General features: G+C 42.2%; 1 protein-coding gene and 1 long non-coding RNA gene across 3 annotated transcripts in view; one reads left to right on the top strand and one right to left on the bottom strand.

The window, feature by feature from the left end:
- LOC126996521 (uncharacterized) overlaps positions 1-13314 on the bottom strand; it is a 98634-nt gene that overhangs the window by 35688 nt on the left and 49632 nt on the right. The gene's annotated exons all lie outside the window — the stretch shown is intronic.
- LOC126996519 (carbonic anhydrase-related protein 10-like) overlaps positions 13025-13314 on the top strand; it is a 136187-nt gene continuing 135897 nt past the window's right edge. The window contains exon 1 of one of the 2 annotated variants that reach the window (XM_050857064.1): positions 13025-13314. This exon is cut by the window's right edge and continues 30 nt beyond it. In XM_050857064.1, coding sequence (XP_050713021.1) covers positions 13290-13314 — 25 coding nt within the window. In that variant the 5' untranslated portion in view covers positions 13025-13289. The other variant, XM_050857066.1, reaches the window with a different exon arrangement.

Genomic DNA, 13314 nt, shown 5'->3' with positions numbered 1-13314 from the left:
CACTCAACAACTCTCTCTATTCCTCTCTCTATCTCGCTCTCCCTCTCTCCTTCCCTTTCTTTTCCGTGCTTTCAGTTTCCTTTTCTTTCTTTGTGTTGTGCTTTTTCGTTTTATTTTCTCTTTTTGGTATCGATTTGCAGTTTGCTGTTAATATGGTCTCGGTTTCTGTGTCTCTTTGTTTCTCTCTTCTCTCTCTCGCTCTCTCTCTCTCTCTCTCTCTCTCTCTCTCTCTCTCTCTCTCTCTCTCTAGCATTCTCCTACTCTCCTTTTATTTCCCCTATTCTCAACATTTACTTTCGACTCATGTTTATTACTTTCTTCGTCTCAATTATTCCTCTTTCATCCTTCCTTCCTTCCTTCCTTCCTTACTTCATTCCACCCTCCTCCACACCAGTCACTACAACTCCTTCCCTCGCCTTCACTACTTGATCTCTGTCTTCATCTCCATCACCACCATCCTTCCACATTTCTCTTCTTCCTCTCTCGTTTCTTCGACACATATTTCTTCCACTGAGGTTTGCCAGATATACTTCGTCTTTCTGGGTTTCTATTGCCTCCTCCTCCTCTCTCTCTCTCTCCTTCCTCAGTTACTCCATTCATTTTCCACTGTTGTATTCTTTTTTTCAATGCCCTTATTTCTATTTCTTGTTTTATAGGGTTGAGCGGTCCCCTTTTATTTTATCTTGGTCAATTGTTTCCCCTTTTCCTTTTAGTTTGTATATTTTTTGTTTTAGTTTTCCTTTTTATATTGAACCATTTACTTTTTTTCATCACTTTCTTCATTTCCTTCTATCTCCATCCTTCCTTTCACGATATAGTTCCTTTCTCTTTTTTTTTCCCTTTCTTTTAATTTAACTTCCTTACTTGAATCATCTTCTGTCACTCTTTTTCAATCTCCTGTTTTTCGTCTACCCCTTTTATCTGTTTTTTTTTGTTGTTGTTGTTGTTTTTCTACAGTTGTAAGTTTACGAAAAAAATTATCAACCCTTCCATCCTCCCTTTCCCCTTTCTGCTTTCCTAACGTTTCTTTCGGCACGTTGCTTTCCTGACTAACAATCTCTCTCTCGCTCTCGCTCTCGCTCTCGCTCTCGCTCTCGCTCTCGCTCTCTCTCTGTGTGTGTGTGTGTGTGTGTGTGTGTATCAATCTCACCTGAACTGCGGCAGTGCTCAAGGCGTCTTAAGGGGGAAGGGCGGAAGGGGGTCAAGGGAGGTACAAGTGTTAAGTGGGTCAGCTTTTGGGTCTAGTCCTGTGTGTGTGTGTGTGTGTGTGTGTGTGTGTGTGTGTGTGTGTGTGTGTGTGTGTGTGTGTGTGTGTGTGTGTACCGCGGTGTTTGCATACCTGTTTGTACTACCGGTGATAGGGGAGAAGGGAAAGGGGAAGGAAAAGGAAAAACAGAGGAAGGTTTACTGAAAAGGTTAATCCCCCTCTTCCTCTAGTGTGTGTGTGTGTGTGTGTGTGTGTGTGTGTGTGTGTGTGTGTGTCACGTATCAGCACACACACACACACACACACACACACACACACACACGCACACACACAATTTTCTTTTCCCCATTCGCCTATGATCGATGAATGATTAGAGAGTAGGGGATCAACTTTTACCTCCTCCTCTTCCTCCTCCTTCTCCTTCTTCTCCTCCTCCTCCTCCTCCTCCTCCTCCTCCTCCTCCTCCTCCTCCTCCTCCTCCTCCTCCTCCTCCTCTTCACTTCCTCGGAGCTAGAAGGATGGAGGGAGGAGGGAAGGGATGTGAAAGGGGTGCTTCCCGTCACAGATTCCCGCTGCTACGAAACTTGAAGATGGAGTTTGAAGAGTTGGAGATGAGAGGGGCGGGGCAGGAAGGGACAGAGGGGGCAAGGGAGGGAGGGATGGGAGAAATAAGAGAGTGAAGGAGAGAGGAGAGGGACGGAGTGAAGGTAAATGAGAGGGAAAGAGAGAGTAGAGGACGGTAAGTAAAGGAGGAAGAAGCATGCTGGAGTCCTTCCTTTTCCCCCTCCATCTCCTCCTCCTCCTCCTCCTACTACTACTACTACTACTACTGTTACTACTGTCAATCTATCTCTCTATCCATTACTCCTCTCTGCAACCACTATCACCAACACAACAAGAAAATAAAAATGCGGTAAAATTCACTACCACTCCCTACTGACATCACAATACAACAGATGCAATATTTATGAGCACCTTCTCTAAGCTAATGAATACTTTTACTGATATATTTTCATGACTGAGTGCGACTTTGAAGCGTGTACATATGACGCTAATTCTAATGCTAATAAAAGATTTACTCATCACGCTCAGCACAGCCGCGTTTTTAGGGCTGTGTGCTGCGTGAGCAAGTGAGCGAGGTCCCCTGGCAAAGCATCGCGTCTGTAAGCCACGCTCTCTATACGGAAGCTTTGGCCGTGAATTTAAAAGGCTCCCCCCAAGACGTTTTTCCACTCCTGATAATGGGAGAGGTGTGCGTGTGTGTGGGGGGTTGTGTGTGTGGGGCGTTGTGTGGGGCGTTGTGTGTGTGTGTGTGTGTGTGTGTGTGTGTGTGTGTGTGTGTGTGTGTGTGTGTGTGTGTGTGTGTGTGTGTGTGTGTGTGTGTGTGTGTGTGTGTGTGTGTGTGTGTGTGTGTGTGTGTGTGCAAAGTTTATTTCCCAAGAATATAAACACAACGTTACCCATTCGGAAGATTTCGTTTATTGTTTAAGCGTGCAATTTCGGTCTCCTTCCAATGCTCGCGACACTGCAATTTTAGAATGCACTCAGTGTGAGACTAAAAATAACTCTTCTCCTTTACACAATAAATCGTGCGAGGCAAACCGGCGCGGGTGAGACAGTCTGTGTGCAACTCCGGGGAACCATTGCCGCCGCGCTAAGGAGATAAGAGCGTTCCAGGAGGCTTACAGTGTTTACAGATGTCGGTGTGAGTAGCGGACTAAAATTAAGGGGACATAAGGGGACATAGACTGCATTCTGCTTTGCGAATAGATAGAGTCCTAGGAGAGTGGACAAAACCTGCTCCGCTGACAATAGAAACCAACTCGATGAATGCATTAGAAAGGTAATTTATTTTCATCACCTCTAATTACATATCCGCCGAGGTTGTGTTTTAGCTTCTTTGTGGTGTCTATGGTCGGTATCATAAGACACTTTCGCATCTCACATCAGCTATTTCTAAAGGTCAAAGAGGGGGTCGGTCGTGTTCTAATGTGTGTTACTTCAGGTTCATGGTACAGAGGAAAGTTTCGTTTACTCGGCGCAACATCTGTGGTCATATGCCGGAGAGAGACAGAAGGGGAAGGAATTATAGGAGAAGGGAACAGATCCAAGGAGACGGGACACAACCCCCGATTAATACCTGGTACCCATTCACTGCTGGGTGGACAGGGGCGAAGGGTATCGGAAAAGCCGCCCAAATTTTTCCACTCCGCCCGAGAATCAAACCCGGGGGAAGAGTCAAACTACCACCAGGGGCATAAAACTATTCCTGGAAATGCCCACAACTCCCACGAAAGCCTTGTCAAATAGGTGTTCTTGGGCGACTTAATGTCTTATAACACGACCCTTTGTGTCTCCTTGCTTCGGAGATAGACGAAAAGCAAAATTTATCAATGCACAAGTCATCCATTCTACGTGTTGCCATTTAAATGAGTGCACCACATTCAACATGGATCACATATGGAGAAAAATAGACGAAAACGGATTAGCTGGTATATGCAACTCGTCTTTTGTAACTTATCGTGTCATCTATTTGTGTCAGCCAGTGTTTTACGGTTTTCATGTGAGTGTTTTTGTTTTGTCCATAAGCTGCCTCCGTGGTTGTAAAATGAACACAATACTTTTTTTTTACAACAAAGGGGACAGCTCAAGGGCACACAAAAAAGGGAACAATAATGAAAAAAAATGCCCGCTACTCGCTGCTCCTAAAAAGAATCCAAAGAGGTGGGCGCACAAGCATTACACACTAAACGCAACACTCACTAGGCAAGATATAATATACAAGCAACACCTAAGCAACACACACACACGAGGTCAGGTCCCCGCTTCCCTACGCCTCCAGCATCCTCGTCGCGTAAGTCTTCGTGTCTTTTAACTCGAGGAACGTTTATTGTTATGATCATTTTTAGCGTCGCGGCAGATTGTACACAAGCCATTTCTTTCCAGTTGGCATGAAACTCTAAATGTTGTTGTCATTTTTTTATGTTCAATTTGCATAATGTTGGAAGACTATGAATTTGTAATGGGGATTTGCATATTATTAGTGTGTTCCTTTTGTCAGTCAGTCATTATTATCATCATTATTATTAGTAGTAGTTTTTTTTGTTATTATTCTTATGGGTGAGGTTACTATTCTCACTGCTATTCACTCCACCACCAAAACAACAACAACAACCACAACAACAATAACAAAACAATAACAACAACAAAACAACAAAACAACAACAACATCCAAACCACCAACAACAACAAAAACAACAAAATCCAAAATACCACTACCACCACCACCACAACCACAACCATCACCATCATCATCACCACCATCACCATCACCACCACCACCACCAACATTACTTTGGAAATTTATAGTTAGAAGTTAATTAACGAGAGAGAACAAACGTTAAAAAAAATTGTTAAAAAAAACAATTGACATGGGAATAAAAAAAAAAAAAGAGAAAAGAAGACTAAAAAAGGTGGGAGGGTGGAGGAGGAGGAGGCGGAGGCGGAGGAGGAGAAAGAGGAGGAGGGGGAAAGAAAAGGACAGCTCAAAATATTAGTGTTTTTAAATTAGTTCAGTTTGCTCACTTGGGTTGGGAGGGAAGAGGAGGAACGGGATTAAGGGTAAGGTAGAGAACGGAGAGGGCGAAAAAGGGGAAGGGAAGAAAAAAGGAAAGGAAGAAAAGGAAAGGGAAAGGAGAAGTGGAGAAAAGGGAAAGGGAAGAAAAGAGGAAAGGAAGAAAAGGGGAAGGGAAGAAAAGATGAAAGGAAGAAAAGGGGAAGGGAAGAAAAGAGGAAAGGAAGAAAAAGAAAGGGAAAGGGGAAGTGAAGAAAAGGGAAAGGGAAGAAAAGAGGAAAAGAAGATAAGGGAAAGGGAAGAAAAGAGGAAAGGAAGAAAAGGAGAAGGGAAGAAAAGAGGAAAGGAAGAAAAGGGGAAGGGAAGAAAAGAGGAAAGGAAGAAAAGGGGAAGGGAAGAAAAGAGGAAAGGAAGAAAAGGGGAAGGGAAGAAAAGAGGAAAGGAAGAGGGGAAAAGAAAGGAAAGGGAAGCGAAGAGAAGGAAGAAGAAAGGGTTGAAGATAAGAAAGAGAAAGAAAGGAGTGAAAGGAAGAGAAGAAAGCGAAGGAAAGGAAGAACAAGAAAAAAAATAAAACAAAAGAAAATTACGTGGAAGAGAAATGAGCAAGAAAGGAGCAAAAAAGAAAAAAAGTGTTCGAGAGAAGAAGAATGTATTAAAACTATATTTGAACGTATGTATGTATGTATGTATGTATGTATGTATGTATGTATGTATGTGAGAGAGAGAGAGAGAGAGAGAGAGAGAGAGAGAGAGAGAGAGAGAGAGAGAGAGAGAGAGAGAGAGAGAGAGAGAGAGAGAGAGAGAGAGAGAGAGAGAGAGTGGGAGGAAGGGGGGGACAGACAGAGAGTGGGAGAGATGCAGAATTGTCAGAGGTAAGCAAAACCCTTTCCCTCGCTTCCCCTCCCTCCCTCCCTCCCCTCCCCTTCCCGCCCCGCCCTTGCTGCCTCTCACGCCTTCAAATGGGAACAGAAATAAACAAGAAAATGAAAAACAAATAAAAGAATGACAGAAATAGCAGGTCAAAGACACACTCTCTGCCCATGTACGCAATGCCAAAAATACAAATAAATCCCACACCTGTTATTTTTCACCCGGGGGAGAGCGAGAGCGAGAGAGAGAGAGAGAGAGAGAGAGAGAGAGAGAGAGAGAGAGAGAGAGAGAGAGACTGCGTGGGGATCCATATAAAATAGTGAACGCGTTAATCAAAGAAGAGAGAATAGAATGCATGGGAGGGAATAAAATGACCAAAATATGAAGGGAAAGACGATGTAGGGAAAAGAAAAAAGGTTAGTCGTTCCAATAATAGGTTACGGATCTCTCTCTCTCTCTCTCTCTCTCTCACTTCTCTCTCTCGCTCCTTCGCTCCCTCGCTCATCCCCACATGCACACACGTACACACGCACACAAGCACGCACACAAGCACGCACACACGCACGCACACACGCACACACGCACGCACACACGCACACGCACACACGCACACACACACACGCACACGCACACACACACGCACACACACACACACACACACACACACACACACACACATAAAAATAAACAAGATAAGCCGTGGCATGAACACCTAAAAACAGAAACGACAAAAATAACATGAAACTAAAAATACAAGGGTGCCACAATTACCTTATGCCGACGAGACAAACAACAACAACAGCAACAACAACAAAAAAATGTAGGAGGGGAGAATACTTGTGTGGGAAGGTAAAAAAGGGGGGTGAAGACAATGGTAAAAAGAGGTGAGTTAAAGAAAAGTTTCGGATGTTCGGTATAAATGGTCGTGGCATCAGTGCTCATCTCCGTCTCATTGGCTCGATCATGTGGTGGGTGATGTTGTAGGCTTTAAAAGTGATAGGAGAAAGCTGGTCATTGTGGTCTTAATATGTATTTTTTCATAGACTTGTATTTTTTTCCTATATATGACAAGTAGCTTTTTTTCCTATATTTGAGAAGTAGTTTTTTTTCCTATGTTTGACAAGTAGCTTTTTTTCCTATATTTGAGAAGTAGTTTTTTTTCCTATGTTTGACAAGTAGCTTTTTTTCCTATATTTGAGAAGTAGTTTTTTTTCCTATGTTTGACAAGTAGCTTTTTTTCCTATATTTGAGAAGTAGTTTTTTTTTCCTATGTTTGACAAGTAGCTTTTTTTCCTATATTTGAGAAGTAGTTTTTTTTTCCTATGTTTGACAAGTAGCTTTTTTTCCTATATTTGAGAAGTAGGTTTTTTTCCTATATTTGACAAGTAGTTTTTTTTTTTCCTATATATGACAAGTAGTTTTTCTTTCTATATTTGACAAGTAGGTTTTTTTTCCTATATTTGACAATTAGTTTTTTTTTCCTATATTTGACAAGTAGGTTTTTTTTCCTATATTTGACAATTAGGGTTTTTTTCCTATATTTGACAATTAGGTTTTTTTTCCTATATTTGACAATTAGTTTTTTTTTTCCTATATTTAACAAGTAGGTTTTTTTTTCCTATATTTGACAATTAGGTTTTTTTTCCTATATTTGACAATTAGTTTTTTTTTTTCCTATATTTGACAAGTAGGTTTTTTTCCTATATTTGACAATTAGGGTTCTTTTCCTATATTTGAGAGGTAGGTTTTTTTTCCTATATTTGACAAGTAGGGTTTTTTTTCCTATATTTGACAATTAGGTTTTTTTTCCTATATTTGACAAGTAGGTTTTTTTTCCTATATATGACAATTAGGTTTTTTTTTCCTATATTTGACAATTAGGTTTTTTTTCCTATATTTGACAAGTAGGTTTTTTTTTCCTATATTTGACAAGTAGGTTTTTTTTCCTATATTTGACAATTAGGGGTTTTTTCCTATAATTGACAAGTAGGGTTTTTTTCCTATATTTGACAAGTAGGTTTTTTTTTCCTATATTTGACAATTAGTTTTTTTTTCCTATATTTGACAAGTAGGTTTTTTTTTTCCTATATTTGACAAGTAGGTTTTTTTTCCTATATTTGACAAGTAGGTTTTTTTTCCTATATTTGACAAGTAGGGTTTTTTTTCCTATATTTGACAAGTAGGGTTTTTTTTCCAATATTTGACAAGTAGGTTTTTTTTCCTATATTTGACAATTAGGTTTTTTTTCCTATATTTGACAAGTAGGTTTTTTTTCCTATATTTGACAATTAGGTTTTTTTTCCTATATTTGACAAGTAGGTTTTTTTTTCCTATATTTGACAAGTAGGTTTTTTTTTCCTATATTTGACAATTAGGGTTTTTTTCCTATATTTGAGTAGTTTTTTTTTCCTATATTTGACAAGTAGGTTTTTTTTTCCTATATTTGACAAGTAGGTTTTTTTTCCTATATTTGACAAGTAGGTTTTTTTTTCCTATATTTGACAAGTAGGGTTTTTTTTCCTATATTTGACAAGTAGTTTTTTTTTCCTATATTTGACAAGTAGGTTTTTTTTTCCTATATTTGACAAGTAGCTTTTTTTCCTATATTTGACAATAAGGTTTTTTTTTCCTATATTTGACAAGTAGGGTATTTTTTCCTATGTTTGACAGGTAGCTTTTTTTTCCTATATTTGACAAAGTAGTTTTTTTTTCCTATATTTGACAAGTAGGTTTTTTTTTTATATTTGGCAAGTAGGGTATTTTCCTATATTTTACAAGTAGTTTTTTTTCTTCTATATTTGACTAATAGGGTTTTTTTTAACTCTCATCACTAAAAATAAACTTCAGTCTCAACCACTAATAAAGAGGAAAACCAGAGAGGGAAAAATCAAATGAATGAAAAAAAAAACTACACCGAATGGCCTATCAGATAAAAAATAAAGCTATAAAATGCACGCAATAAAAAAAACTACACACATTTTAACTCTATAACGCCACCCTATCAACTAACGTCATTCAATTAACTAACAATCACTCACTTTTGTCATCTTTTTTTTATTTTATTTTTAACCCTTATAGCCATCTCTCTCTCTCTCCTACTCCTCACTCATCGTCCCGAATTAGAATCTTCAACTATTCTCACCTTCATTGGACTCCCTAACACACCTCCTCAGTCCCCACCTCACCCATCTGCCTTCAATTGTTCAACTCACTTCTCACTCGTCTTCCCAAATTAGAATGCTCACCTCTGTCTAACTTCCTTCAACTCTCTAACGTACTTACCCATTCAGCTTTTCCACGAACAAACTTTTCCAACTACTACCTACTCTCCAACTCGACACCACCCAACGCGATACACCTTTAACTTTTAACGCACCTCCTACCTTCTCTTATTTCACTTCCCTAACGCATTTTACTATTCAACTACCCCAAGAAAGATTTAGCTCACCAACTCTCACTAACACCCTTTCCCAAAACGTACTTTAACCTACCTTTTACCTTCTCCCTCAATCCTCACACTAACGCACCTCCTCTTCACTCAACTCCCAAATGCACCTTACTATTCCATCTTGTAACCCACCCACCGAACTCAATACTCCCGAACACACACTCTACCATAGATCTCCCATCCCACATACCCTTCCACTTTACTGCACCGCAAACGCACCTAACCACTACACACTAAAATCCACCTCCCCAACACGCACTCTACCCTAAAATCATTCTTCCCAACACCCCCTTCCACCCCCCAACCCACCCACTCCCCCTTCCCAACACCCCCTTCCACTTAACCGCACCCAAACGCATGCAGCCCAACCCACCCACTCACCCCAACACTACGCACTCGACTCTAACTCTCCCTTCCCACCACTCCTTTCCACTTTACCGCTCCCCAACGCACCCTTCGCCTCGTCCCCTCCACGCACTCCATAATACAGGCGAAGAGTCCATTAATTAGTCATCCCCAGCAGCGTTTTCGACAAGTCGGATGTGATCCTTTCCACGCTCGATGATCTCGCCTCATAAATAAGGAACGAGCACCTGTCATCGCGGCCTCAGGGGGTGAAATCTTGTTCCCTTGTGAGAACGTGACGGCAGGTAAGGCAGGGGGGGGGGTGAAGAAAGGGTAAAAAGAGGAAGGGAAGGTGGGAACGGAGATAAGAGAATGATGAGGATTTTGACTTAGAGGAACAAAGAAGGATAGAACTGAGGGGAGTGAGGGAGGGAAGGAAGAAGGGAGGGAAGGAGGGAGGGAAGGAAGGCGGGGGGAAGATATAAAGGCAGGAAAGGAGAGAGGGAGGGAGGGAAGGAGGGAGGGAGGGGTAAAGTGAAAAAGAGAAGGTGGGGAAGGAGAAAAGAGGAAGACGAGGATTTCGATATGAAGAAAGGGGAAGGAGGAAGGAACTGAAGGACGAGGAGAGGAAGGGAATGAAAAAAAAAAAAGGGGAGGGAGAGGGAGAGAGGAAAAATAAGCTCAGACAAGAAAGGAAAGAAGGAGGATTTCGAATTAAAGGAGGAGAAGAGGAGGAAAGAACTGAGGGACGGAGGGAAGAAGAAAACGAAGGAAAGATACCAGGGAGGGAGTGAAGGAGGGAAGAAGGGGTAAAGAGAGGGAGGAAAGGTGGGGACAGAGAATAAGAGGAAGAGGATTTTGATGTAAAGAAAAGGGGAAGGAGGAAGGAAAGAACTTAGGGAAGAAAAAAGGAATGGAACGAGGGAAAGAGAGCAGAGAGGAGGGCGGAGAGGAAGGGAGGGAAGGGAAGGAAAGAAAGGACACGGAAAAAATAAAAAGAAGTGAGGATTTTAATGCAAAGGAAAGGAAGGAATTAATGGAAGAAAGGAAAAAAAGAAAACGCAAAAAAGAAAGGGGGAGGAAGAGACGGAAAGAGAAAAGGTGAGAACGAAGAAAAAGTAAAATGAAAAAGGAGGATTTCGATTTAAAGAGAAGGAAGAGAAGGAAAGAACGGAGGGAAAGAGTTAGGAAGGAAACGAGGGTGGGAAGGAGGAAGGGAGAGAAAGAAAACGGAAAAGCGGGGACAGAGAAAAGGAAAAAATAGAAAATCGATGTATAGGAAATGAGGGAAAAATGATGGAAGAAAGGAAAAAGGAAAGGCTGGGAGAAGGAGGGAGGAAAAAGGGGAAAGAGGAAAAATGAAGACAAAAAAACAGGATATAAATTTTAAAGGAAGAGGAAAAAATCGATGGAAGAATTGAAGAAAGAGAACGATGAAAGATGGGAAGAAGGAAAAAAAGGAAAGAAAAGGAGAGGACAGAAAAAAAAGTAAAAAAAGAAGATTTCGACGTAAAATAAAAGAAGAAAAAGAAAATAATGAGAGAAGAGAGGAAAGGAACGAGAGAAGAAGGGAGGTAGGAAGGGTAGGAGGGAAGGAAGGAACAGAAAAAAAAGAGGGAATAAAAAAGAGGATTGCTGTGTAAAGGAAGAAAAGAGGAAAAAGAAGGAACTGAGGGAAGAAGGAAGGAAGGGAAGTGATGGAAAAAGGGAAGAAGAAAGGGAAGAAAAGAGATAAAAAAAGGTGAACAAAGTTAAAAGATAGGAAAGATTTCAACGCAAAGGAGTAGGAGAAAAAGGAAGAAGTCACCGATAAAGAAAGGGAAGAAGGAGGGAGAGAATAAGGTAAGAAAGAGGGGGTGGCAAGGTATAGAAAACAGAGGAAATTTAAGAATGAAGGAAAATAAATAAATAAAATAAAGAATGGGCTGAGGAAAGAAAAAACCCTAAAAGTGAAAGATGGAGGAGGAAGAAATTATGGAAAGAGAAGAAGGTAAGACAGTGACCAAGGGAGGAAGGAGGACGAAGAGGAGGCAGAATAGAATGGAGCAGGTGGAGCAAGTGGAGAGGAAAAATGGCATGGTGGGTAAAGAGAAGTAAAAAAAAAAAAGGAGAAAGGAAGTGGAGGAAGGGGAGAGTGAAGGGGAGGGGAAGAAGGGGAAGTGGAAGGTGGTGGTGGTGGTGGTGGTGATAAGTAAATGTCTGGAAGATAAAAAATAAAAAAAACATGAGATCGAAGTATGTAGGAGACTTGTTATTGAATGAAGTGGAGAAGTGTGGAAGGAGGATGAGGAGGAGGACGAGAAGGAGCAGGAGGAAGAAAAGGAGGAGGACAAGGAGAAAAACTAGTCGGAAAGAAGGAATGGGGAAGTAGTCACATGTAAGAACCTAATAAAAAAAGAACTGTGAATTTGGAGCTGTGCGTGCGAGGCTGTGATGAGAGGAGGAGGTGGAATAAGAGGAGGAGGAGGAGGAGGGGATGGTGGGCTGAACGATGGCTGGAAATAGGAACGTGCAGAGATAGATACGCATAGGGGAGTATCGGGAGAGGAAAAAGCAGGACAAATAGGAGAGTAAGGAAGTAAAGGTAAGAACGCAAAGAGTATTTATGAGCTTGGGGTGAAAAGACTACGAATGATACAGATCTTAGAAAACAGGAGGAAAGGATGTGCGTAAAGAATGAAGGGGAAATATGCCGCAAAGGAAAGTAGTGTTGAATAAATGGATAAAAAAGACTTGTGGATTATATCAAAACGGTGCTAGGAGGAGTGTGGAATATGGACACAAAATTAGATGTCGTGATTAAAGAAACGCAAGTAAACAGCAAGAAGTGAGCGAGAGGAGGAAGGAAAATCACAGGTAAATGGAAGGAGAAATTAGGTCAGGTAGGGAAAGAGCCGGAAACTTAGGCGAGTTAAGTTGGATGAAAAGGAGAAAGGCAAAAATGAGGAAGAAAAACGAAGGATGAAAGATGAAAGGAGTCAGAGCTATAAGGACCTTCAGTATGACAGGGAATGCGATGATGATGATGTGAGTGTGTGTGTATGTGTGAGGCAGAGATGAGGAGCGAAGAGGATCAGGAATGAGGAAGGAAGAGGAGCGGGTAGCAAGGGAGAGAGGGAGAGAGCAAGAGCGGGAGAGCGTGCGTGCGGGAGCGAGGCCGGCTGAGAGGGAAGTGAGGCAAGCCACAGAGTCAGACAGTGCCAGTGAAAGTTTGTGGGGGAAATGACCCTCTTGGCGACCCCTGGCACTCCGCATCTCACCTGCTAGATGCCACGCACTGTCCCGCGCACCTCACACACTTACACACACACGCACAAAAAAATATACACACACATACACACATAAATACACACGCCTATCCATCTCTTAATCCCTTCGATATGAGACGTGAGCTGAGTCATTATCCATTAATACTATCGCTTGGGTGTGCCTGTGGCTGTGAGACCAGAGTGAGTGGGCGGGGCGGGCCGGATGGAGAGGAGAGGAACAGCGCGAGGCGAGGCAGGGCGGGGCGGGGTGCGGGCGGGTGCAGGGCGGGACAGGTGGGGCGGGCAGCGGCTCACCTGGGAGTGGGTGGAGCAGCCGGGCCACAGATAAGCGAGCGTCAGGGTCGAGGAGTGATCAGTCACCCTCTGGCCGTCCCCGTGTCGGTGTGTTGTCGCTCCTCCCGCGGACCTTACACGTGGTGGTGGTGTGACTGTAGCCCCGACTCGACCTCTCTGCACCTCAGCCCGAGCCCCGAGCATCAGCAGGTCTGGTGTCCTGGCATCTGTTTCCGCCACTCACTGACTCACGACGCTTTGCTTACCGGTGTTGCGGTGTTGAAGAGCAAGTTAACTCTCGTCATGGCTAGCGTGCAAGTGCTTACCT

This window comes from Eriocheir sinensis, chromosome 10 (assembly GCF_024679095.1).
Source record: "Eriocheir sinensis breed Jianghai 21 chromosome 10, ASM2467909v1, whole genome shotgun sequence".
Taxonomy (NCBI): Eukaryota; Metazoa; Arthropoda; class Malacostraca; order Decapoda; family Varunidae; genus Eriocheir; species Eriocheir sinensis.
The sequence above is the reverse complement of the archived record's forward strand: the minus strand, read 5'-3'. Positions and strand labels throughout refer to the sequence as shown.